General features: G+C 38.3%; 1 protein-coding gene across 2 annotated transcripts in view; it reads right to left on the bottom strand.

Moving 5' to 3' along the window:
- The window catches only part of ULK4 (unc-51 like kinase 4), a 276,626-nt gene that overhangs the window by 181,311 nt on the left and 67,792 nt on the right, over positions 1–27,523 (bottom strand). For both annotated transcript variants that reach the window (XM_075418820.1, XM_075418821.1), the window contains exons 19-22: positions 26,366–26,449; positions 18,709–18,870; positions 9,330–9,512; positions 2,982–3,109 (exon numbers count right to left, since the gene is read on the bottom strand). In XM_075418820.1, the coding sequence (XP_075274935.1) occupies positions 2,982–3,109; positions 9,330–9,512; positions 18,709–18,870; positions 26,366–26,449 (557 nt within the window). The remainder of the gene's footprint in view (positions 1–2,981; positions 3,110–9,329; positions 9,513–18,708; positions 18,871–26,365; positions 26,450–27,523) is intronic.

The raw sequence follows: 27,523 nt of genomic DNA, 5'->3' as shown, positions 1-27,523 counted from the left end.
CTGAGCTTGCTTATGGGGATGTTACGGGAGACAATGTCAAAAGCCTTGCTGAAGTGAAGGCAGACAACCTCCACTGCTCTCCTCTCATCTACTCAGCCAGTCATGCCATCATAGAAAGCTATCAGACTGGTCAAGCATGATTTCCCCTTGGTGAATTCATGCTGATGACTCCTGACAACCTTCTTTTCCTCCACTTGCTTGATGATGGCCTCTAGAATGAGCTGCTCCATCATCGTTCCCGGGATGGAAGTGAGGCTGACCGGCCTGTAGTTCCCTGTGTCCTCCTTCTTGCCCTTTTTGACGATTCGAGTGACAATGACTTTCCTCTAGTCCTCGGGCATCTCTCCTGTCTTCCAGGACCTTTCAAAGATGGTGGAGTGTGGCTCAGCAATGATATCTGCCAGCTCCCTCAGCACTCGTGGGTGCATTCCATTGGGGCCCATGGATTTGTGGGCATCCAGATTGCCTAAGTGATCTCTCACATAGTCCTCTTCGACCAAGGGAAGGTCATCCTTTCTGCAGGCTTCTTCTCTTACCTCCAGGGCCTGGGATTCCTGAGGGCCTGCCTTGGCACTGAAGACTGAAGCAAAGAAGGCATTCAGTAACTCTGCATTCTCTGTATCCTCCATCACCAGGGCACCCACCTCATTCAGCAACGGCCCCACATTATCTTAACTCTAGCCTTCCATTTACTGCTGATGTACTTGAAGTTTTTCTTGTTGTCCTTGACTTCCCTTGCCAGATTCAATTCCAAGTGGACCTTAGCCTTCCTCATTGCACCCCTGCATGCTCTGACAACATTCCTGTACTCCTCCCAAGTGGCCAGACATATGCAGAGTTGCCATGAAACAGTTATTACTGACTGTTTAATCATCTGCATCATATCCTTTAACTGATGCATACTGACAAATTGCCTTATATTGATTATCTTTATCATAACATTTTTTAGAATCTAAAGCAATATAAATCCTGTTACAGGCACTAGTTGCAACTGCTAAAGACAAACCAATAAGTAGAAATTATGCACATTTTACTTTGTATTCTTTCTATTTCTCAAATCAGACCCCTTCATAAAGACGCTTTGAATATATCAAACATTTTCAATAGTTATTCCAACTGATTACTGCTTACTCTACTAGCAATTTTGAATTTATTAGTCTTAATTTTGAAGTAAGTGTTCTGTCACAGAACTGGAGATGTTTAACTAAAATATACCAACAGGAATTCAACAGTGTAAGTCAAAGAATGTCCATTATCCCTACTGAGCTTAATAAAATTCTTCCAGAGTTTAGGATATTATGAAAGTAGCTTATTCCACGTATAACGGGTCACTTCTCCTCTGTCACCCTACTGTAGCCATCTTACTTTCTGGATGTAAGAGAAAAGTTTTAGTCTAGATGATCTATCCTGTCAAGAGATATACTGTTCACTGAAAAACAATTATGAAGAAAACATGACAAATTAAGAAAAACTGTTTATCAATTCAATAAAACAGCTCTAAGGCTTGTCTATTCTTTGACCTAATGTGTTATATTATGTATTGGCCCCTAATCAGCTCTGTCTGGAGCATCGCAATACCACAGCAGGATAAAGCCAAAATTCACTATACAAAAATAACATCCCAAATTCACAACACATTCTCTTCAGATGGGCTGCTCATTGGAAAGTATTATAAATAAAGAGATCAATATGTTCACAAAAACTATTAAAGTTCTTCTCCTTCACTTAATATCTTAGGTATAAATAAACAAATAGTAACTATCAGCACTGGACTTCTGTCAGACATTTCTCCAAACACATAGCTCAGTCTTATGTGCTTTAACAAGTATATGAATAGCAGCAGTCACGAAAAATATGACCATTCGAAGTCACTTACAAATCATTAGAGACATTTTACACTAACCAGAACACACCACCTGATAAAACATTTCTGGAAGTATAAAAAGAGACACATGAAGAAGGAATTTCGATTCAGTAATTCTTCTCTACGATCTAGAAAAATTGGGACATCTACAGATTTGTATGTGAGCGGACAGATACAAAATGTTAGCACCCCACAAGATGTCCGCTCACAATGGCTTCATGGTGTAACTCACCTGCTCTTTCCAGTCCAGCCCTTTAGCTCCAAAGCATGCACCTTAATTCTTCTTAAACATCAGTACAAGATATTAAGTTATGTTTCCCATAAATGTAGTTATATTTACAGTTATGCACAAGCCTCATCCTTTTTCCCTTTTGGTTCTGAACCTGCTTTATTCCAATACCATAAAAACTGGCTTTACACTACTACTTGCTGTTCTTCATAACGAACAGTAGAAGATATAAACCCCAAATAAAATATCTCCAGCTTACTTCTCCAGTCACTCCCGAAATATGGTGACAATTTACATTCTAACAGAGGCTAATTTCCTCTTGTCTGATATGGGAATGTTTTTGTGCCATCAGAAGACACAAAAATTCAAATAACTATTCCACTGTGAGTCAAATACAATTTTAGAGCAGTCGTTTCTTGCAAAGTATTTTAAAACATAGAAACAGATAAAATATTTCATATAAAAGTCACAGGAATTCAGTGGTCATTATGTAAATCACTCCAACTACACATATAGCCAAGAAATATTATTTTACCTTGAATGTGCCTTTACTGAAAAGACTGGATTATACCACACAACTTACTGTTGCAGTATTTGTTCTGCCTGACCCAAAACAAAATCTGCTCCTTGCTAATGCTCACTGGGACCACAAGCTACTTAAAAGACACACCCTCCCTGTAAGACAGTGGTTTCCCCTTGTGAGTAATCATCACCTGATGACCCTAGACAAAAGAGAATACTCTTTTATTGATATTCTCCTGAATAAAAGCACTTATTACACAGAAAATAGTTTGCTCCTAAAACACTGGCTCAAAAATACCACACATTCTAAAGTATTTCACACAAGACTTCGAAAAATAAACATTACATCTTCTATTATCACCTTACCTTGCTTGACAGCTGAGTAGCAACATCTCCCTGTTATTAAATAAAACTTGTAGCAGGACCAGAAAGGCTTTTGCTCGAATAAAAGTTGAAGGGCTTTCAAGTAAACGAGTAATTGTAGTCACAAAATCCTTGGTAGAAATAAACACAAATATGTTAATATCATTTTATGGAAAAAAGTTACTTGCACTGTATTTTAATACTGTATACATTTAAAATTTGCTCAATTTCATGTGCATTCTGTATTAGTAAGGTACTTTCCATGTCACTCATAGCAAATAAATTAAAAAAACCAAACAAAAACCATAAAACACTACTAAATAAATTCTGCCCAAGACAGACTGCCCAGTGCAAAGCTGCTTTGTGTATCTTCAAGATTTGCAACAAGTAAACACCATGTTCTGTATTAAGTCCCAAATGGTACAAAATGCACTACAAAACATGGTAGAACTTGTATTTTAAAACATCTTACCTTAAGGATAAACGTAGGATATTTTAACGTATCTATTTTTACAGAAGACCAAAGAATTTTCAGAATACATAAATATGATTAAAAGTTTACCTATTAATTCTCATATATGCAGGAAGATTAAAACCACCACGTTTGTAAGCTACAATCCTGTCTACGTCAGACCTTAATTTATACAACTGATGCTCCAAATAGATGGCAAAACTGTTACTACCTTCTCTAATTGTTCTTATCTAAGCTAATTCTCTTTTGGGTTCATAAAGCAAAGAACACCTTTTCAAGCAACAATGCAAATTAGGACTTGGAAAAAAAGAAAAAGGATAAACTGTAAGCAGTAAGGAGCCATGACTTTCCTAATCCACTGATGACTGTCCATTCCTATGACAAAGGCAAGGATCTTAGCATCATATAAATTGACAGCTCCTTCCTTCCTGTAAATCCAAGTGAAAGCATAATTTTAAATGTTTAACAAGGATAGTGAGAAATAAAGAATAATCACAAAATATTTCCCTTCAAAAGTTTAACAATGGTTGGCTAACTGGATTCTGAAATCCCAACTTTCTTCTTATTTTCTCTCTTTCTCTCTATTTTGTCCTCTATATTGAAAGGATTCTCTTCTCTAGTTTCTAAAATGTGGCCTGACACACGCAAAGATGTGAGATTCATGTGTACTGCCTCAGCTTCCAAAGGAATAAAGCTGAGAATCACTGGAAAGAAAAAAAGAGTTCTCATATTATGAGCAACAGAATTTGGTGCTATGAGTTGTAAATCAGGACCATTTATGCTCTGCCCAACAGTATGTTGTAACTCCTGAAGAACCAAAGGAAAAAAAAGAAAAAGAAAAAAAAAAGGACAAAAAACATATAGAGTATCCTCTATTTCTGGTGAATAAAAATATCTGCTACTCATCTGTCCTCTTCTTCTATGAAGATCAATTGGACTATTTGGTAAAAAAAAAAAAAAAAGAAAAAAAAAAAAAAAAAAACAAAAAAAAACCCTGAAAAAATCTTTCTTCAAAGATGACCTTGCTGGCAGCAGCAATGGTATTTTTGGATCAGCTCTCGATCAGAATGCCTTGTTCTGAAAACACAAGTTCTACTTCAAATATCTCTCTCTACCCTTTTCCACTCCCCCCCTGCAAAAAAAAAAAAAACCTGAATTAAAAACTGAGCCAGAATTCACAAAATGAGTCATTTGGCTTTATCGAAGAATTAGACTGAGCACAAATGGCCTCACCAACAGAAACTACCTTCAAATATTTGAGCTGGATTCTCAAGGGAGTGACACTACAGAATAACGAAGTGCGTAGTGTATGCCTGCATGCTGTGTACAAAGTTTAAAATCCTGCTGTGTTGATGCACATTTAACATACCACATATTATTCAAATTCCCTCTTGATGACAGAATAACTGAAAGGCAACTTTGTTGTCAGAAATCTGAAAACCAACAATGTAATTTATTAGAGACAGTCTTTGCAACAATTAACTATACCTCTTTACAGAGTAGAAAAAGAACAGTATTGTAAGAATTGGCCAACAAACCATCAGCTTTTACTCTGATACCATTCTAACACTGTCTTCAAAAGCAGTCAGCATAGAAATCCCAGAAAAACAATTAATAATTATTCTGAAAATGTTTTGTTGTATTTCTGATTTATTTAATAAACAGAAGAGTTCCTTAATCTTGTGGTTAACAAGTATATGCTGTGTAAAGTTTACTGCCTTAAACACTTCAACAGCTCGTGGAGCATGACTTCTAGCTCCTCAGTGTGAACCCACAGCGGTGAAGTTCTTAAATTATAATCTACTAAAAGCAAAGGTTGAAAGTTTAATAAAGTTGGATTTTGTGGGGTTTGGGTTTTGTTTTTTTAAGTGAAACTACTCAAAACAACCAAAAAAAGTTTTTAAGTTGAGAAACCCCATCAAGCCTCAGACTTAGTGAAAGAGTATAGAAAATGCAACAGTGCCTGATGACATAAATGGAGTCAATAGACCAAGCACAGGGACACCATGACAAAGACACATGCAACTACAAGCCAAAGCACATCTGACTATTTTTAGTCCTCATGCCCTGGAAAGCAAGAATATTTCAGTGCTGCATGTGGGGGCTACCATCGGTTAAGACAACACTGTCAATTAAAATCAGTTACATCAGATTTATCTGGGAATTTTCTAATAATCTAGCTTTAGAAATAAATGTGACATACTGGAAATTGCTTTTCTTGCTGGTCTGAGGACTGCAAAACAGTAACAGTTTACCCAAAGAGAATCTGAGGCAGATCTTTGCTGACTTGCAGACCTCAATATATCAGAAAAGCCAAAAATTGCTGAAATATCATCTATTACATTAATTATTAATTGTTTCACTGTTATATTGTTCTTCCCTCTCCTGCAACTGTTTGATGTATCCATGGAGACTCTGCAGGGTAAGGACACTCTTTTCAGTGCAAGTGAACGCACTGTCGACTGCAATAAGATCATGATTTTGTATTGGATACTCTTAGTAATACTGCAAAGCAAGTTTAAAACAAGTCACAAAGAGCAATGATGTTTTCAAACTGGCTACACAAGGGGAAAACAGACCACTATTTATACAAGAACTGAAGTTGTCATAGCAATCATTTGTTGTATTGTTTTGTATTTTCAAATTCACTTTCTATGCATTGCAAATGCTTTCATATTATAAGTTGAGTTACAAAGATTTTGTTAAAGACATTTATATCCTTTTATCAATTCATACTGACATTGACAAAATCATCAACACCAGAGGTAGCTACTTGTCCACATTCAGGTAAAAGACAAAGAATTGAAAAAGGTAACTGAAATATGAGAACAACGTTTATAACACATTTATAATATTTTTTTTCAGTGCCATAATGGGAGATGACCAAGATAAAAAGAGATTATGGCCAATCGTGCAGGGAGGCAAAGAAATAATGCACTTGTGATAACGTATTGCTGTAATTGCCTGAATAATTTTACTTACTAGTGCTTGAGAAAAAACAAGTAACAACAATCCCACCCCATTATCTGACCTCTTGAAGAACCTAACCACATTCAAAAAGCTATAACTGGTTTTCACTCATTCAAAGGTGAATCTTTACAAACAGATGACAGTAATCAGCAATTACTTTTTTATCTACTGGTTTTTTTATCTACTGCTGTAATAAGTCAGAGGTTTTTGGATTTTGAGTTCTTTTTCCATACTTTATTTTAAAAACATCACTTCGGGCTTTTTTTTTGTTTCCAAGACAAGAATCTAAAATAGAAAGGCTCTGTATCAGAGAGGGACAAAAACCAGTCCCTTTTAGCTACTGTAGTTCTCTGAAGGTTTATACTAGAATAGATGACCACAGAACTGCATTTCTCCTTTGTCTTCTGGCTTTTATTTTGTAACTGGCTTTAATGCTGTTCTTGAAGGGAGTAGAAAACAAGGGCAGCCTTAAGCCTTGTAAGCTAAGGGAGTTTCCTGATAACATATACAAAGCTAAGTGATCTCCATCTTGAATTTCTGTCTTTAAGCATCTTCTAATATGTTGGTTTGCAGCTGTATTAAAACCTTGTCACTGCCTCCTGTATAACACTGAGGTCCTTCTGCCTCTTAAGCTTTAGTATACAAGAAATCTACAGAAGGCAAAATACTTTGTAGGCCAACACCACCCACTTGTTTTTTCATTCCCCTTCTCTCATGAAGGTGGGCTTGTGTGTCATCCTCACGGAATACTGAAAGAATGCATGGATTATTAAATTCAGTATTCAGCAATAAAATATTATTACTCCATGTGACATGATAGTACTCAGAAGCAGGATTATATTTTTAGATCTTATTAGAGAAAAATAGAAATCTAGTTTCCACTTCCAAAATTCTACGATCTAATTTAAGCAAAACTGACATTCTATGAGATACAGATTTATCTCAGCTGTACAGATTTATCTCATGCTTACAAATATCTGAAGGGTGGGTGTCAGGAGGATGGGGACAAACTCTTTTCAGTGGTGCCCAGTGACAGGACAAGGGGCAATGGGCACAAAATGAAGCAGAGAAAGTTCCGTCTGAACATGAGGAAGAATTTCTTCCCTCTGAGGGTGACAGAGCACTGGAACAGGCTGCCCAGGGAGACTGTGGATTCTCCTTCTCTGGAGATATTCAAGACCCGCCTGGACAAGGTCCTCTGCAGCCTGCTGTAGGTGACCCTGCTTTGGCAGGGGGGTTGGACTAGATGACCCAAAGAGGTCCTTTCCAACCCCTACTGTTCTGTGATTCTGTAAAGCAGATACAGCTACCAAATGTGGGCACATGCAGTAGAACTGTACCCTCTTTACCAGTTTTTAAAGTACAACGTTTTTGCACTTACAGCTTTGGGTACTATTCCCACTTCTATCATTAGTTTGCTACATGCTGTTAAAAGAATATCTATATTTGTCTGTACTTCGATTTTCTAATCTGCAAAATTGTAATACTTGCTCACAAAAAAACCCCTATGACAATTCGTTAATTACTAAGCAGCAATTTTGAACTGTCAAAGTTTCAGCCATTACTGTACTGCATGCCAACAAAATATTTTCTATTTTGCTATAACCAGTTGGAGAATTTCAGAGTTGATTTTTTTAATGTCAAAAAAGCGATTAAAATAGTTCATAACAATGGCAGTATCAAAAGGCATTCCTTTTAGCAATGTAAATTCTACATAAACAAGAAATTCTTCACAGAAAACATCATGCTGTAGCCATATGCTTGTTACATATTGCATTCTTTCACTGAATGTTCAAGTGAGTATTTTTTTGAACATGCTTCTCTGACTATACCACCAACTCACAGCAAGGGGCACTACTAGAAACTGGGACGTTATGGGACAATTTGCCACCTGTTAGTGCTGTTGTAGTGGAATCAGTGGAAAGATTAAGGCCAGCCGACACGCATTTAAAAAAACACATTGGCAATTCTGAAAAGGCACAGCAATGACTTTTAGGAAGAGAACAAGTGATTTCAGGCTGTAAGAAGAGATGGGTGGAAAACAGCAGACTATATTTTAATTTAAACGTTGTTACAACAATGTGTAGAGAAACAAAATTAATCCCTCTCAGCTAAAGGCTAATAGATTGTTGTAGTCAAGATAACTGCTAGGTTACAGCATATATTACTACAGAGTATCTGATGAAAACACGAGCTAGAGTTCTTACTTCCTTTGTGATTTTTATCCTTTCCAAGCAGAGGGGGATTATTTTTGTTTATGAATTGTGCGGACTTAATGCCAAAAAAATAAACACACTGTTTCTCTAAACAAGGAATAATTTGGTTATCAATATAGAAAGCTTTTAATAATATCTTCCAAAAATTATATTAGACATAAATCAGAACCAGTAATTTTATTCAGTGACACTAAAAAGAAAACCCCAAGTTATTAAAATGCTAAATTTTGCAAGACATTTCTCTTACAAATTCGCCTAAGGTCCTTTAAGGAGAGAATGAAGTACAGCTTTAGATTCTATCAGAACACTCATTATTTTCTCCTTTAAAATGTCTACGAGAGCTATGTCAAATAGCTGTCCTCATGCATTCCGTATTGTTTTTCCTTAGGGCCATTATCAGTTGTGGTGAGGCTAGAGTATTCTGAATTGATTGAATTCTAGCTGCAATAGCAATTTATATACCCATTAATACCATCTCTTGAAAATCTGTGAGAGAGAAAGAAAACTATACACCTCGTTATTTAGCTTTTAAGCAAATAAAACTATAAAATAAACACATTCCTCATTTCCTCCTATTCAGATACGTGTCACTGAGTTAAGCATTTTGAAAACACAAAACCACTACCAGAGCCAACTTTAACTTTCCACTAGTGAAATTCCATGCCAGTGAACAATACTAATCTGAAATCAAACCTTTTCTTGAGTCAGCCTCTGTAGGTGAATCCCACATGACAACATTGCTGAAAACATGGTGAGCATGTACTGCTGAATTTTGCATATTCCATTTGCTAAGGAACTCAGGACAGCTGTTAATCCCACTTTTTCAATGACACTCTGGAAAGCATTAGGTGAGTAACGAGTAATTCTGCATAAAGCCTACAAAAGTGAAGAAAAAAAATTAATGGGATTATTATCTCAAGGAAAAAAAATGGAGAATAAAAACAGGTGGTGATTCTTCCGATAGTTTAGGAATATAGGAAATTCACACAGTTTCTTTTCTAAGACGAATATTAGCGGGAAAAGGCTACTTATTTTGAGAGACCTGGAATTCTTCTAAATATATTGCTATACTGTCCATGCAGCTGAAACTGGAATATTTGGTACACCAACATCAACATCAGACAGAGTCACATTACTCTTTCCCTCTAGAGGATAATAATGATGGAGCGGCACAGTCTGTGCTTGAGTCTTTTATCAGCACGGAACGTAGGTTGCATCAGATAACACTGTACTAAAAAGGAACGCAGGCAGCAAAAAATACAGAGATGGCACACACCACCGAAATTCTGGTCACTCATAAAGGCAGGTGTCTGTCTTCTCTCTCTCTGCTCACAGACCATAATCTGATATGTAGTAGTTCACTATCTAAAGTCTATCTTTAGATCTAGACACTTGTTACATAACAGTGTATAGTATAGTACAGTAAACATGCAAACTATTTTCCAAATAGTTGATTTACAAACATCAGCAATTAAAACAAATTTAACACAAAATGCAGCTATTGATTGTGCTCTAGTGAAGTAAGCACAAATCTATTCATTGTACACTAACTTAGCTGTTTCGTAACAAACATTACCAAGTGACCTCCAGGGTGGATTCACCTCCTAGTCAACACAGCTTTTTCTTTTGATACCTCTGGAAATGCAACCTTCAAGATACTGTAACTGCTTTCATTCTCTCCAGATAAAGAAAATAAGATTCTTCAGACATTCAAAATTTCATTTCTTTGGCTTGAATATAGTGCTAGGATATGAAACCAGATTGTGTCAATTAATTAATTCATGTGAGAATCTGAATCAGTTTTAGGGAAAAACTTTCAAAGTGACTTTCTTCTGTGAGAAGTAGGCAATATTACCACAGCCACATTTAGAAACTGCTGTTTACTTGGTGTGCATTCAATAGTGAGGTCTCATTTAAGAGAAACTATAGTCAATTACACCCACAGAATACTATAATCAGAGAAAAGCTTTCCAGGTAAGGACCTCATAAAGTGCCCAGTTCACCAGTATCCTTAGAAACACTACTCAAAATGTGCTACAAAAAAAAGGAAGGAATAAAAGACAAATCAAGAACTTACGATTTTTAAACAGACATTTAATTGACACTGTTCATCTGCTCTGCTCCTGTTCTTCCTTGTCCTTTCTGGTGCAGAAACCTTCCTTGTCCACTCTGGTGCAGAGTGGTTTGGGTTGGAAGGGACCTTTAGAGGTCATCTAAGCTCAACTCCCCTGCAGTGAGCAGGGACATCTTCAACCAGACCAGGTTTCTCAGAGCCCCGTCCAGCCTGGCCTGAAATGTTTCCAGGGATGGGGCATCCACCACTTCTCTGGGCAACCTCTTCCACTGTTTCACCACCCTCATGGTAAAAAACATCTTCCTTATATCCAGTCTAAACCTGCCCTCCCTTACTTTAAAGCCATTAGCCCTCATCCTATTGCAATAAGCCCTGCCGAAAATATTTTCCCCATCTTTCCTACAGGCCCCCTTCAGGTACTGGAAGGCTGCTATAAGGTCTCCCCGGAGCCTTCTCTTCTCCAAGCAGAACAGCCCCAACTCTCTCAGCCTTTCCTCATAGGAGAGGTGCTCCAGCCCTCGGATCATCTTTGTGGCCCTCCTCTAGACCTGCTCCAACAGCTCCATGTCCTTCTTGTGCTGGGGGCTCCAGAGCTGGACACAGGACTCCAGGTGGGGTCTCACCAGAGCAGAGTAGAGGGGCAGAATCACCTCCCTCAACCTGCTGGCCATGCTTCTCTTGACGCCACCGATGCAGTCATGCCATCATAGAAAGCCACTAGGTTGGTCAGGTAGGACTTGCCCTTGGTGAAGCCATGCTGTCTGCCTCGAATCACCTCCCTGTCTTCCATGTGCCTCAGCATACCTTCTAGAAGGATCTGTTCCATGATCTTCCCAGGCACAGAGGTGAGGCTGACAGTTTGGTAGTTCCCAAGGTCCTCCCTCCTACCCTTTTTAAAAACGAGTGCAATGTTTCCTTTCTTCCAGTCACCAGGGCCTTCGCCTGACTGCCACAACTTTTCAAATATCGTGGAGAGTGGCTTGTCAATGCCATCAGCCAATTCCCTCAGGACTCTGGGATGCATCTCATCAGGTTCCATAGACTTAGGTACGTTCAGGTTCCTCAGGTGGTCCCAAACCTGGTCTTCCCTTGCAGTGGGAGGGGCTTTGCCCCTCTAGTCACCATCTTGCAGTCCACCAGCTGGGGAGGGGTGAGGAGAGGATGCCAGTGAAGACTGAGGCAAAAAAGTTGAGTACCTCAGCCTACTCCTCATATGTTGATACAAAGTTGCCATTCTTGCAGGGGTGGGGGGGTGGGGGGGTGTACACTTTCTTTAACCTTTCTTTTCTGGCTAACATACTTGTAGAAGCCCCTCTTGTTATTCTTAGCATTCCTTGACAAGTTCAGCTCCAACTGCACCTTGGCCCTCCTGACCCCACCCCTACACAACCAGGCAGCATCTCTATACTCTTCCCAAGATACCTGTTCCTGCTTCCACTGCCTGTACAGTTCGCTCTTGCCCTTTAGTTTGACCAGCAGGTCTCAACTCAGCCATGCCGGTCTCTTCCTTTCCTTGCCTGACTTGTTACTCCTGGGGACTGAGAGCTCCTGCGCTCTATGGAAAGCATCCTTAAAGATCTGCCAGCTCTTTTCTGCTCCCCTGTCTCTGAGGACCGTTTCCCAGGGTGTCCTACTGCGTAACTCCTTGAAGAGCAGGAAGTTGGATATCATAAAATTTAGGGTCCTGACTATACTCCTCGCCTTTCCCACATCCCTCAGGCCTGTGAACTCTACCAATGCATGATCACTTCAGCCCAGGATGCCTCCAGTCTATTGACTGCAGCCTTTAGTTGTTTTTCTTCCTCCCTACCTCCCTTTTAAAACACGGACATTCAATCTCCCTGAAGGTAAGAGAGAAAGCCTGAAGAAAGGAAGACCTTCCCTTCGTTGAGAAGGATTGGGTTAGAGATCGTTTAAGTAAACTGGACGCCCATATGGGCCCCGATGGAATGCACCCATGAGTGCTGAGGGAGCTGGTAGATGTCATTGCTGAGCCACTGGTGATGGAGGATACAGAGAATGCAGAGTTACTGAATGCCTTCTTTGCTTCAGTCTTCAGTGCCAAGGCAGGCCCTCAGGAATCCCAGGCCCTGGAGGTAAGAGAAGAAGCCTGCAGAAAGGATGACCTTCCCTTGGTCGAAGAGGACTATGTGAGAGATCACTTAGGCAATCTGGATGCCCACAAATCCATGGGCCCCAATGGAATGCACCCACGAGTGCTGAGGGAGCTGGCAGATATCATTGCTGAGCCACACTCCACCATCTTTGAAAGGTCCTGGAAGACAGGAGAGATGCCCGAGGACTAGAGGAAAGTCATTGTCACTCGAATCGTCAAAAAGGGCAAGAAGGAGGACACAGGGAACTACAGGCCGGTCAGCCTCACTTCCATCCCGGGAACGATGATGGAGCAGCTCATTCTAGAGGCCATCATCAAGCAAGTGGAGGAAAAGAAGGTTGTCAGGAGTCATCAGCATGAATTCACCAAGGGGAAATCATGCTTGACCAGTCTGATAGCTTTCTATGATGGCATGACTGGCTGAGTAGATGAGAGGAGAGCAGTGGAGGTTGTCTGCCTTCACTTCAGCAAGGCTTTTGACATTGTCTCCCGTAACATCCCCATAAGCAAGCTCAGGAAGTATGGGCTGGATGAGTGGTCAGTGAGGTGGATTGAGAACTGCCTGAATGGCAGAACTCAGAGGGTTGTCATCAGCGGCGTGGAGTCTAGTTGGAGCCCTGTAACTAGTGGTGTCCCTCAGGGGTCAGTACTGGGCCCAGTCTTGTTCAACTTCTTCATCAACGACCTGGATGAAGAGTTAGAATGTACCCTCAGCAAGTTTGCTGATGGCACAAAACTGGGAGGAGTGGCTGATATACTGGAAGGCTGTGCTGCCATTCAGCGAGACCTGGACAGGCTGGAGAGCTGGGCAGAGAGGAACCTGATGAAATTCAACAAGGGCAAGTGCAGGGTCCTGCACCTGGGGAGGAACAACCCCATGCAGCAGTACAGGCTCGGGGCTGACCTGCTGGAAAGCAGCTCTGCAGCGACGGACCTGGGTGTCCTGGTGGACGACAGGTTGACCATGAGCCAGCAGTGTGCCCTGGTTTCCAAGAAGGCCAATGGGATCCTGGGGTGCATTAAGAAGAGTGTGGCCAGCAGGTGGAGGGAGGTTCTCCTCCCCCTCTACTCTGCCCTGGTGAGGCCCCATCTGGAGTACTGTGTCCAGTGCTGGGGTCCCCAGTTCAAGAAAGATGAGAAACTACTGGAGAGGGTCCAGCAGAGGGCTGGATGATTAGGGAATGGGAGCATCTCTCCTGCAAGGAAAGGCTGAGGGAGCTGGGCTTGTTTAGCCTGAAGAAGAGAAGGCTGAGAGGGGATGTTATAAATGCTTATAAATATCTTAAGGGTGGGTGTCAGGAGGATGGGACCAAGCTCTTTTCAGTAGTGCCCAGCGACAGGACAAGGGGGCAACAGGCACAAACTGAAGCAGAGGAAGTTCCACCTGAACATGAGGAAGAACTTCTTCCCTCTGAGGGTGACAGAGCACTGGAATAGGTTGCCCAGAGGGCCTGTGGATTCTCCTTCTCTGAAGATATTAAAAACCTTCCTGGATGGGGTCCTGTGCAGCCTGCTCTGGGTGACCCTGCTTTGGCAGGGGGGTTGGACTAGATGATCCACAGAGGTCCCTTCCAACCCCTACCATTCTGTGATCCTTACCAGTCCCTTCCAACTTTAGATATTCTATGATTCTCTGATCATCTATGTCCTATTCATTGCCTTCTGCTCTTACATGCCATACTGTGGCTGTATAACATTCACCTTTTCAGGAGGTACTCCATGACTCTTTAAAGCTTGAGAATGAATGCATTCATGTATCTGCCATACCCAAGTCTCTGAAAGAAACTATTCAGCACCAACTAGTTAAGGAAAGAAAAAACAAAAAGATTGTGTTGAGCATTCCCAAATTAGTTTCCACTTCAGTGGCTTATGTTTTGTTACTCCTCCGCCAGCAGAAAAAGCTCTTAGAAACAAATTTTTTTTTTAAATTTAAAAAAATTTCAGTATACTGTAAAGAAAATATTCTTCCTGCTGCTAAGCTTGTCAGAATGTCACTTTGACATCTTGCAGAATTATTTCTTCTCTGAGTCTAGCAAAATGATAAAAAGATATACAGCTTTCCTACAGGCAAAATCTGTGATATTTACCTGAGGCATGTTGGACTCTAAAGTGAGCAAAAATACTGAGACACAGTCCCTGTGTGCCACCTCTGACAGGCAGGAGAAGGTAAAGTGTCATTTCTTGACCCCAGAGACTGAAGACAGAGAATCTTCTTGATATATTTTTACTACTGATTGAAATAATCAGAAGTAAAATTCCATAGTGCCTTACTGCTGATATACTTCGCAGACAGCCTGCTAGCTCTAGGTAAATATATGACACATGTACTTGTTAACAGAAATGTATTTTTACATGTGAATACAGATGTCAGTCAAGAATAAATTCTTCAGGTTATATTCAAACAAGGCAGGAATGACTGCATAATAAAATAAAATAAGACATTGATGACCTCGATTTATCTGGTCATGCAGAATAAAAATGCCTATATATCCATAGCAACAATTTAATGAATGTAGAAATGTACAGTACAATATAGCTGGAGAACACATTAGTGCTTTACTTGAAAAATTAGCATGTCGCTGAAATCTCTATACACTTCAGTTGATAAAATATCTGCCATTGCTAGATTTAAATATTGACTGGCTATTTTTTCCTCACGTTAAGATTACACACCCAAGTACCACAGCAGTATTAATACATAGCCATGATTTATATCAGGCATTGAGTAATAAATCCAACAAATTAGTTCACCTTCTTCTTACTTCAGCGTTTCACTAGAAAGCAGCAGAAGGATTAAAGCACGACCTTAGTGTATCCAACTTTAGAAGCTTCCTTGTCCAATTCACTTCATATGCAGTACAAAATAATTAAACCTCAGATTTCTGATAAATGAATAATTCTTGATAAATGAGTTTTGATAAATCAGCTACACTGATAGCAATAATTTCCATGAAGACCAAAAAAACAAGAAACAAAGCAGTTGGACCAGGGATGCAGAAGAGTAAATTTCTTTTGCTCTTGCAGCCCCCCTCACTGCTGCTTTCACTCAAAGCTCCCCAACACGTTAGTCTGGAGCAAGCCCTTTCTCCAGCATGACTAAAACCTCAGTAACGACCCAAGGGAAAGGTAGGATCTCCAGTAAGCCTACTGCCCTCACAGGAAAAAAAAAAGTTAGTTGGGAACAGTTTTTTTTTCCTGCTATTGTCCATGTGTACATTTATACCACAGATTTGCACAAGATCTTGAAAAAATTTTTGCCTCAGCAGAAACTCCTTGTGCACACACAAATTGGTCATACCTTTAAAACACTGGCCTTGACACTAAAGCACACGCTGCTAAGGAACTTTGACAGAATGATAAAAAGCCATCTTTCTTACTTAGATTGACAACTGCCATTGAAAGAATGTCCCACAAATCAACTGAGTTTCTCTAGGGAATCCTGGTAATTGCAGCTATCACAACCTCCTGAACCGCACGGCTTTTGTCCTAACATATGTCATCTATAAGAGGGCTTCTAGAGTAGTTCTTGAGGACTGATCAGCTTTGACAACTAAGTCTTTAAATTTTCATTATAAAGGGAAGAAAAAAAAAATCAGGAAGTAAGAGCTTGGCAAAAACAGTATCATTACAAGTCTTGTGAGTGCCAACCCAGGAGTGCCAGATGATTCAGTTTTAAACTACTGTATAAATACAGTAACTTATTACATGTCACTGCATTTGACGTCGCTGGTTGAGCAAGAAGCCCACATAGATCAATCAGGTTGGTCTATCACAGCTGCAGTGACAAGAGGTGAAGGAACCGAGGAACTAAAAAATGCTATGATACTTTCAGTCTCCTTATTTGGAAGAGACCACAAAAATGCCAGCAGTATTCGACTGAACTGAGCAATTAAAAAAGTCTCATTGCCTAGTAAGTAGTGGTAGTTCACCTCAACCTTACCACCTTGGGAGGCTCGAATAATCTGGATCTCCAAAGAGGCTGAGGATTAAGTGGGACAAACAACAACCCTCTCTTCTCATAATCGCTAGAAACCTCATCCAAGGGAAAGTGTGCAAAACCATATGGCACTAATGATACTAACCTCTGAGCTACAAGAGGCTACAAAAGGCCTTAGTGAGTCTGCACTGATGGCAAGCATACTCTTGAGAATCAGAAGTGTAACTGCTGCATCTTACTGAGCAGAAAAAAACCCCTCTTGCCTACCTCAAGCACACTATACTGTCCAAGAAGAAACTGACTTTTCAAGAAGGTTAAAAAAAAAACACCCCACTGACATTTCCTCTGGTGATCTTTCTTTGCTCAGTGTCTGAATGCAGTCCAGTCAGACTGTGGCACACAAAAACGGTGTAACTGTCCAGCTGGCCCCTACAAGTGGAGCAGCTCCGTTGTAGAGTCAAGGAAATAGTAAATGCTGATGCAAAGTTCTCCAAGTGGATAGGAAAGAAATAGGAGGAAAACTTCAGGGTAAGTTGAAACAGATAAAAGTAAAGAGCTATGATGTAGTAGCAAGCAAATAACTGCCCAGTCTAATGATTGACAAAAACTGAAAGTACAAGGTACAAAACATCCCTTATGGCAAAAGCAGTGGTAGGAGAGAGGATTCAGCAGACTTGCTTAAATACTCCTTAAGTAAAGGAAATAACTCTAGTTTCCAGTCATTTACCATATACACAGTCATGATGTAAGCATAAAACTCACAGATCAAACGGGTAAATTCTCAGAATGAGCCTTTCTCAAAAAGCAGCCTAGCAGCCAGACTCCGAAGCAGGCTTAAGCTATAAATGCTGTGTATAAAGATTACACATATATTTTACATTTTTAGAGACTGACAATCCTCTACCCATAAAAGTTCTAAGACTAAGTTTTTGCAAAGAATTTCAGGTGCCACAGAATAAAGGCTTCTGTGACATGTATTTTACTAAATAAACCTACTGTTCTATAAGGTCTTCACCTTTTCCCAGTACTGGAAAATTTATTTCCCAGGCAAGACTCTGCCACAAGTACACGCTGAGGTAAGTGTTTAATAAATACATATATTTTTTAAAATTACAAATTTTAAAAAATTATACATTTATTCTATCATTCATCTCTTCAGCCACACTTCGGATATATTCCTAATTCTCTCTCTTTTATTACCTCAATGCTAGATGTGTCTAAGTGCATAATGCTGCTGCAGCAACATTACTATTTTCCATCTGGGAAGCCAACAATAAACTCCTTAGTGAGCCTGAGCTCTACTCAGGAAACGAGCATCCAGTTATCGCTCTTCATTTAAAATGAAGTCAACTTATTGTTCAATTCGAAAATACTGCCTGTATTGGTGGGTAAGGCTTTCATTTTGTCAACAAGAGATACAGTTAAACTCACAGCCCTGCTTAGTATTTTCTTTTGCTTGCATGTCACAGCTCTGTTTGTCTTGTTATTCTCCTATGTGAACTTACAAATTCAGGGCAAAGACTAGCCCTGACAATTTTATAGAAAGTAACATGATGATTTCAAATAAGTCTTCTATTCTAAGCAAGTCTGCGATAAAAAGAATAAACACTTTCCATGTAAAACATCATACAAAAAAAATATTCAATTTTGCAAGAATTTAACTGATTCTTTGAAAGATTAAACTTTTCAAACACAGCTCTTGATCACTGGCATAATAAAATACATGTTCCAGAAAATGATGAATCGCAAGGACTTTTCATAAGCGCTGGACTGTAATATGTGCACTTTACAATTTCAGAGAAGTTGTAAATATATTTTAATGTAATCTGAAATACAAATACATATACATACAGAAAACATGCTCAAAAACATCTCAGTTTCAATTCAGAATGCTTTTCAAAATAAACCCCAAAACATTTCTGTATCACAAAAGGAAATTCCTTACCGAAACAGCAGTTATTTTCAAAGAATCTACTGTAGAATGTGTGAAAAGGTACCACAAGACAGGTCCAGTTTCTCCCGTAATAAAACCTTGTGCATGGCAAGAGAGAGTAGTGCAAACATTTTCAATTATCTTTGCTGCCAAATGGTTCACTATCCGGTCTTCCTATAGGAAGGAGAGTAAAGGAAAACTCACATGCAAATGTTTGTAACCTTCTGAGTTCTTTTTAAACTACTCCATATGTCCATGTCTTACTCCATGTACATTGTCTTAATGTGGTTTCTTAATTTTACTTGATATTTGCCACAGTAATTTCACAGGAAACCTCACCTCATGACAAAGTTATGTTTACAGATCCTACTTCCTCCCACTTTCTCTTCTACTGCAAAGACCATTTAATACAAGTATAATCTAATACAAAAATCCTTCAGCTCCAAATGATCACTCCAAATTAAATGTAGTCACTAGAAAATGAAAAGATTTTGTACAGTTGGGGTGTGCCATGACCAGTGCTTTACAAATTAATGTCTATGTATCAAAACCCATCACTACAACAGGTTCCAAATAGCAAGATTATGAGATATACATTTACATTAGGAAAAATAAAATTAATTACATTAAACCTCTTTATTCAGAGGAGCCAACAAACCTCTAGGATAAAAAAAAAGCCTTCTTGCAAGTCAAGTTATTCAATAATCCCCTTCTGATCCTCTTCTGAAGCAGATGATCCTGATCAACGGTGAAGATAAACCATTGGGTCTTCTTTACCACATCAATTCTTAAATGTCCCTAAGGGATTCTGAATCCTTCATATTTTTAATACTAATCAAATAATTTTATCTGCATAGCCATTTGCATAAAGCCACTGTACATGTAGCTTTAATATCTACATAACATTATTCATGCCACAATGTCTCCATGGAATAAAAAACATCATGTCAGAATAATCACGAGCCATCAGCACATCATGAACATCACAGTGCAGCAGTTTTCTCAAGAAAACTGCTACTGACTCCAATGGAAGCTTAACTTAATCCAGATCACTTAAAAGCAGAGTCTGTACTTTCTGTCTCTTTGTTCTCCCCCCTCACCTCTCTAGTTTTTTGTTTTTTGTTTTTTTTTTTACTCTGCTTTCCCTTAAAAGCAGAGTCCTTACCTTAACAGAACTGGAAGATTCATTGCTGGTGGTTTTTTGGCTGCATGTTGCCTCACCTTAGCTCATACTTTAACTATAGGTAAGTGAAGTCTTTCAATAATGTCTTAAATGGCATTCCCGAGTTCAGCAAGAGTGGATTTTAATAGAGGAAAGACAAGCAATTTAATTTGTCAAGTCTACCTCATAGCCTGGCTTCACAAATAATTCATCATAATATCTAACTGACTTCTTTCTTAAACTAATCTCCACATAAAATCCACTAACATTTGAATTTCTGGCATTTATCTTTACAATTGGAACCACCAACAACTGTGAGCAATGGTGATAAAACTTCTCAGCAAGCACTACAAAACCCTTCCAGAAGGGGAGAACTTATACTTCATTAAAAATATATTCAATATCCACTTTTCCTTCTACTGTCTATAGGTATTCTAAAATATAGTCACTGATATAGAAATATTTGGAAACTCTACTATAATGCTGTTAAATAAAGAAAGCTGATTTCATCATTTTATGCTAATTCTTCATGTTCTCCCAAAGAACTGCAGCTCTACTCAAAATACTTAAAAGAAATACCAAAGCCAATTCCCATCTAAACCAGTTACACTCTTTTATAAAACTATTGATTTCTGCGGTCTTCCTTCTGATTTACAGCCATCAAATCAAAGAAAATCTAGGTTTCTCTGGTTTTAGTTTTTATTACTGCAAGTATTGTATAATTTTGATCTATTAAAGACATATACACAAATACACATATATGTTTACCAAAATTCAGTTTCTCAAAACAAAACTTTTTATAATCTTAGTTTTAAATTTTTTTCTGTGAATTATGCTTCTGAATTTCAGTCTATTTTTTTAGTACAGTTAAGGTAGAAATACATAGATTTATCAAACTGACTATATGCACTTACAATCAAATCCGTAATTGAAACATTAATAGTCAAGTTAAATCTGTCATATATTAAGTGATTTACTAGGAATGCCAATTTGGACTCCACTTAATAAAGAAACACTTAATAAATGCACTGTAATCCCATTAATAAATCATAATCAAAGCATTATGCAGTGCATAATAGTTATTACGAATACTAACAAATATCCAGATGCAATAACAGCTTTTCTTTGCAAAATTTCGTGCTGAAGCTGTGTTCTATTTCCTTTGAGCCACTGATGAGATGAATTATGCCCTGTGCCAGGTATTCCCGCTACTTTGGCTAGAAAAAGGTCATGTACCATCACAGTGCTCTAAAAATTCAATGAGGCTGTCAGAGTAATTCCATTTGCTGCCACCTGAGACTTTCCACCTCAGCTGCTCTGGGATCTATTCCTGAGCACTGTCTAAGCAACAAGACTCATACCATTTTCTACTTAATTAGCTCTCTGGAAGGGAAGCCTGACCTAAACTAATATTTGTTCTCTTAACTAAAGGAGTCATCCAGTCATGTTACCAGCACATAAGCTACGTGAGTGAACAGATATGGATCTTCAAGATATGAATAAAGCATTTCCATATAACAGTTAACCTCTGTCCATATCATGAACTGCATCAAATGTAAATCTATGAATAGAAATGTATCACAAAGAAGCCCATACTCTATTTTCACTGGGTTTAGATTTCAACTAGTTTTATAAATTGCACTTAAATTTTCTAATTTTCAGTCACATTGAACACTTACAGATGTATCTGTTTCCAGTTAAAATCATGGCTGCTTAGTGAAAGTGAGCCCTAAGTGAGAAAGCAAATATCAAAAGGGTAAATAGATGCAAACTGCCAAAAGAGAACTACTTTAACCAACTCTTTCTATTCCATCTGTAGGGCGAAAAAAATGCAAATCAAAGTCACCAAAGCATCTACTTTCATTTTTTGAAACAACTGAATCTAATGGATATTTTATTGACTGTTAAAAACTTCACTGTGGACTGGAAGTTTTGGAGGCACTGAAGACACAGTTACTATGCTAACCAGCATGCTACCTAAAAAACCCATGATTTCATTTAAAAGTTAAGATAAAATATTTAATGATCTTTTTATATTATACTGTGTACAGATACATACACTTGAGTAAAAGCATAATACTGATAAAGAAACACTGGAAAAGCTGAAAGATTCAGGAAGTAGTTTAGAATAATGATGGAATACAGTGCTAACTTCCATACACCACTTCCTTTAATCTAAAAAGAAAATCAAATCTATAGAGAAAATAAAAACAAACAACAAACATAACTTAATGAAGTAAAGCTGTATCATCATCTTAAACTTTCACAATTATAAGAATTAAATCTTAATTTGGCACCAATTTGCAATATAAGGCCTTCACAGAGAAGGAGGAATATGGGGAAGTAAAAATTTTAAACACCTTTTGTGGAAAAAATTCTAAAAATTCTGTCAGTAAACCACAGAACTGATATCTAAAGAAGCAATTAAAGTGATAATGTATATGATTCAGATCATTACTTTTATACTGTACGCAGTTCTGTCAGTAAGCTAAAAAACTGATGTCTAAAGAAGAAATTGAAGAAGTAATGTGTATGATTCAGACTACTGCTTTTATGCTATAGGTAATTCTGTCAGTAAACTAGAAAACTGATACCTAAAGAAGGAATAAAAGTGAGAATATATATGATTCAGACTATGACTTTTATATTGTAGGCTGTCCTATACTTTCTGAGGAAATTGTTATGATTTTATTCTTCTATCCTCCAAATTCACTGTAAAGGAACTGTTCTAGCTAAGAATATACATTATAAAACATACTGCCTTATATTACATATTGTCAATTATTTCTTAAATTTATCTTTTCTTATTACAATTCCTCATCAGTTCAGAAGCAAAACTGTAAGACTTACATCTTGCTCCCTCAAAGGAAGAAGTCCATATGAAAGAGGGAAATGTGTACTATATAGCTTACTGCCAAGTTCCAATTTATTAAAAATCTTGCTTACATAGTACCTTCCACATCCAAGAGACTGAACCAGATGATCTTCAAGGTCCCTTCCAACCCAAACCATTCTATGATTCTATGATTCACTATTGCTGATTCAAACACATTCTCCAGGTGCCATGCTTTAAAATGAGAGGATTATGCACATTCTGAAAGCCAGGTACAGCTTTAGCTATAGCTGTAGATATTTCTTTGTCCATGCAAAGATATCACCTATATATAACCTTTTCCTGGTTCTATGAAGTTATTAATACAATTGTATATAATTGTGTACCTTATATTTGTATATCATTTGTAATTGGGGGCGGGGAAGCCACAACACGTTAGAGCCAGTGTATTAGGTTAGCAGCAAAGAGCACCTCAAAAACTGGAGCGGTCTGAAAAGCAACAAGAAGGGGCTCAATTGGTCCACAATTGAGTTCGCTCCTGAATGAAGTGGGCCAAAGCACCCTGGTCTAGTGGAAGGTGTCCCTGCCCATGGCAGGGGAGTTGAAACTAGATGATCTTTAAGGTCTCTTCCAACCCAAACCATTCTATGATTCTGTGATTCAAAGGACACAGAAAGGCTCAGGAGGTCAGTGCCTCCTCTGCCTCAGTCTTTACTGATCTCAGGCCTTCCATGCCCATGTACCAGATAGCAAAATCTGGGGAGTGAAGTATACCTACAGAACAGGAAGACAGATGTAGGGGACACTTAAGCAAACTGGGCATGCCTAAATCCATTGAACCAGAAAGGTTGCAACCAAACATGCTGAGGAATCCAGTCAGCATTGTTGTGAGGGAGCACACACCTTCAAAAGTTTGGGGTGATCAAGACATACTCCTGTTGACTGCGGGCAGGGTCAAAGAGCATACCCACTTTCAAAAGAGCAAGAAGAGGAATTCCTAACTCTGTCCCTAAAATACTACAGAGCTAATTTTCCTGGAAGCTATTTGCAAATACATGAAGGCTAAGAAGCCTGGTAACAGAACAGATTTATCAAGAGCAAAATCCATCTGACCAGTGTGACAAGCTTCAGTTACAAGATCACTGGCTCAGTGGACTAACACAGAGCAATGGGTTTAATTTACTTCAGCTTTAACAAGGTTTTCTAGATGGTTTCCTATACCTAACCAAACAGTAAAGACCTGGACCTAAGTGAACTACCAGGTACGTAAAAAGCTGGTTGGACCACCACGCTTAAAGGGTGGTGATCAGCAGTGCAAAGACCAACTGCAGGAGCTGGGGCTATCAAGTGTCAATATTGGGGCCAAAACTGTTAATCATAGCATATTCACAGATGACACAAGCTTGGAGGAGCAAGTGGTTGAATTAATGGAAGGTTAGGCCAGCACACAAAGGGATTTTAGGCTGGAGAAATGGGAATACAGTCACCTCCTGAAAGTCATAAAACTCAAATGTAAAGTCTTACATCCAGGATGCAGTAAGTCCCACAAAGCAGTGGGGCAGAGAAGGACCTGGAGATGCAACAGAACAGACTGAACACGAATCAGCAGTGCTCCCTTGTGGCAACCACCATTAACTGCATTCTAGGCTGCATACATACCAGTGCAGCCAGCTGGTGAAGGTGTTTCTTCACTTCTGTTCTGAAATATGATACTATCTGGCCTACTGTGTCCCAGTTTAGTTCCTCATTGTAAGGCAGACTTTGACATATTGCAGTTAGTCCAGAGGAGGGCCACCAAGATGACTGAAGGCCAGGAGCACACGATGATTAAGGATATGCTAAGAGATAACACAAATTTTTGTGTAATTTTTGCTGCTGAAGATTGTGAGATCTACTTTATCATGAAATAATGTAATAGACTGAAGAGGTTGATATAATATCATCCTCGATGCATCTACTTCAGTAATCCCATTCTTACAAGTTTCAAAACAAATATGCAAAAGCAAAACCATAAATTGAATGTAATACTTTAAAGTCTTTCTCTCCCTGTTTTTCCATCTCCACCCCTACACCTAAAACTTCTGGCAGAAAAACTAATTTTATATCTGATTATTCTTTCCTTAAAAAAATATCTCTTGAAAACAGATGTCTAACAATAATCTGATTTTAACCATCTAGCTTTAGATGCTGCAACATAACTTTCCAAGAAAGATGGGTGGCTGGTAAACTTACAGAGGATAAGAAGAGGATCGCTACAAGAGTGGAGGAACAAACTAGCAAAAGAAATTGTAAAAGTTAGTAATAGTGGGTGCTCAGTTTCTCTCTCCATTTCCACATGTTGTGAAGTACTTTACATATTTATGGATATTTTTGATTCTTCATATGGTACCGTTCTGGAAAGCTGAGGCTGCTACAACTGAGACAGAGCAATTTGTATTAGTGTATTGGCACTGTACTTACATAAACAAGCATGAATATTTAAAACTCCATTACAAACCTCGAGCATCTTCACAAACACAAACTGCAGAAATGCTCAGCTGTGCTTGGTTAGCCTAGACATAACTTTAGATTTATGCTTAATTAAATTTAATTCAAACTATTGCATGGGAAAATGATTTCTATTTTGTGAGGCTTTTTCAAGAAAAACATATCATGATAAACTATTAAGAAAAATTTCAGGACTAAGAAGTGATTTTATTCTATAGGAATAAATTAGTGTCTTACGAATGTCTCAGTTTAGTTTCTCTACACCAAATATCCAGAAATAGCAAGTCTTCCATCACTAAATTTATAATTCAATAGCTTCTCACTAATGTGCCTTAGAATGACATCTTACTCTAATTACGAGCTGGAAATAGTCCACAATGCAAACACAGCTGTGTGTGCTTGATCACCTGAAGGTTTGCAGATATTAAAACGCATCTAGACTCTTCCTCTATTAATCACAATCTGTAGGCAATAAAGATCTCAAAGAAAGGAGAAAAAAGGTATTCTCTTGCTCTCTCCTCTCCAGCAAACCTCCAGCATGTTTTCTGCCTTGAGCTTTGCCTTGGGCAAAATAAAGTCAAGTGGTCTCATACAAACAGTAAATGTAAACCCTCTACTCAATTCTTTTTCATTTTACAAATTGGAACTATATGCATGTTTTGCTTTTCTTCTAGCACAGCTAAGTCATACAGCATAGCACACGTACAAGAACAAAACTAATTACTACCTTTTGGCCTCAAAAACATGCTAACAACCCAGTAGGATAACAATGCAGTTTTCAAAAACCTTGTATCAGCCACTTCAAAACAGAAAGTAAATCTTGCTCAAAAAATTTATGAAATATGTATGAAAACCAAATTGCAAGAGGACAGTACAAACTGTCAGAACATTTCTCAAAGGAAAGCCACAGCATTAACAAATTCCACATTTATTAACAGTAATTTATATTTACTATCCCATTTCCAAAAAGCAAGCACAGCAATACATAAATGTCGAATGTACAGAGAAAAACACTGCCTTTTTACATTAATCTCCTGCTTAGGTCATGGTCTTATCATGATTATTTAAATTCAAGAGCAATATTCGGTTGACAAGGTACTGCAGTGCTGCAGGCTACAATCCTCACACAATGCCAAAAGGGTTATTACAGTGGAGAAACTCTACCAACGACAATGAAAGAGGCTTACCCCTTCCCGAAGACACCTCATTAGCACAGTGTAAGCAGCTGAGGGAACAACCCAGCATTCTCTAGAGTGCTCCCTTTTTTCCTCCTGCAATGAAGCCAACGGCACACATTATTAAATCAAAAAAATCACAGTAATCTCAGTCAGATAAAAAAATGGGTAACTAACTCTTAATAAGGATCATATTATACACATTTCAAATTAACATATGCTAGAAAATATATTAAATTCTAGGGCAGTATTACTAGTTAATGTTATTTCATACGCATCACAGAAATTTATATTTTATTACCTTATTTAAATAGTCTCCAAAATCTGTAACAGAATTTGTCCTAGTATTTCTGCGTTTCATCAATTCCTTCTAATTCACACACACACAAAATTATTCTTGCATTCCTCTCAATCATTTTGATTATGTCAAAAAGAGACAACTGATTATTAAGAGTAGTAATGCTTCTCTTTAAATGTGATTTAATTATACCAAACAAAAATTATTCCTGTCTGGCAACCTAAAAAATGTAAAATTACTCTGGAAAAAAAAAATTCATAGCCATACAAGGAGATCTAAAGTGTTTAATAAAACTTACTGTATGGTGTAGCCTTCAGTACTCATCAACACTATTTCAAGATCCTTATGTATATTTCCTTGAAATCACCCTTTTAGAGAGGCTAATTCACTGCTAGCTGAATCGGGGATTTGATTCTTCCATTAGAAGTTAATGAACTCCACCTCCCCCACCTGCCATAGCAGCCTACTGTAAAACTTCAAGTTAAAAGAGGACACTTGGATATCATTAAGATTTAACTAAAACAACCTCCATATCTAGGCTAGTAACACATATATATTAGCAACTAGAAAAAAAAAGCCTCTTTTGGGAAAAAGTAAGAAATAATAGGCAGTGGATGGTGTGAAGATGATAGGCACTGAAATCAATGTGCAGCTTGTCTTAATACATAGAGAAAGGATGACAGGCAACAATTTCTTCAGAAATTATATCTCTTGAGCTCTACTGATTTTATTAGCGAATTATTTTTAGCATTCTAATTAACTGTTTATAATAAAGGCATAGGATGGGCAAGGGGGGGGTAACAATGCAGAAACAAATGATACTTTCTGAATTTCCTGGTTTCTAAGTGGCCTATACTAATTCAACATATATG

The sequence above is a fragment of the Opisthocomus hoazin genome, chromosome 4 (genome assembly GCF_030867145.1).
Source record: "Opisthocomus hoazin isolate bOpiHoa1 chromosome 4, bOpiHoa1.hap1, whole genome shotgun sequence".
In the NCBI taxonomy this organism is placed as follows: domain Eukaryota; kingdom Metazoa; phylum Chordata; class Aves; order Opisthocomiformes; family Opisthocomidae; genus Opisthocomus; species Opisthocomus hoazin.
The sequence above is the reverse complement of the archived record's forward strand: the minus strand, read 5'-3'. Positions and strand labels throughout refer to the sequence as shown.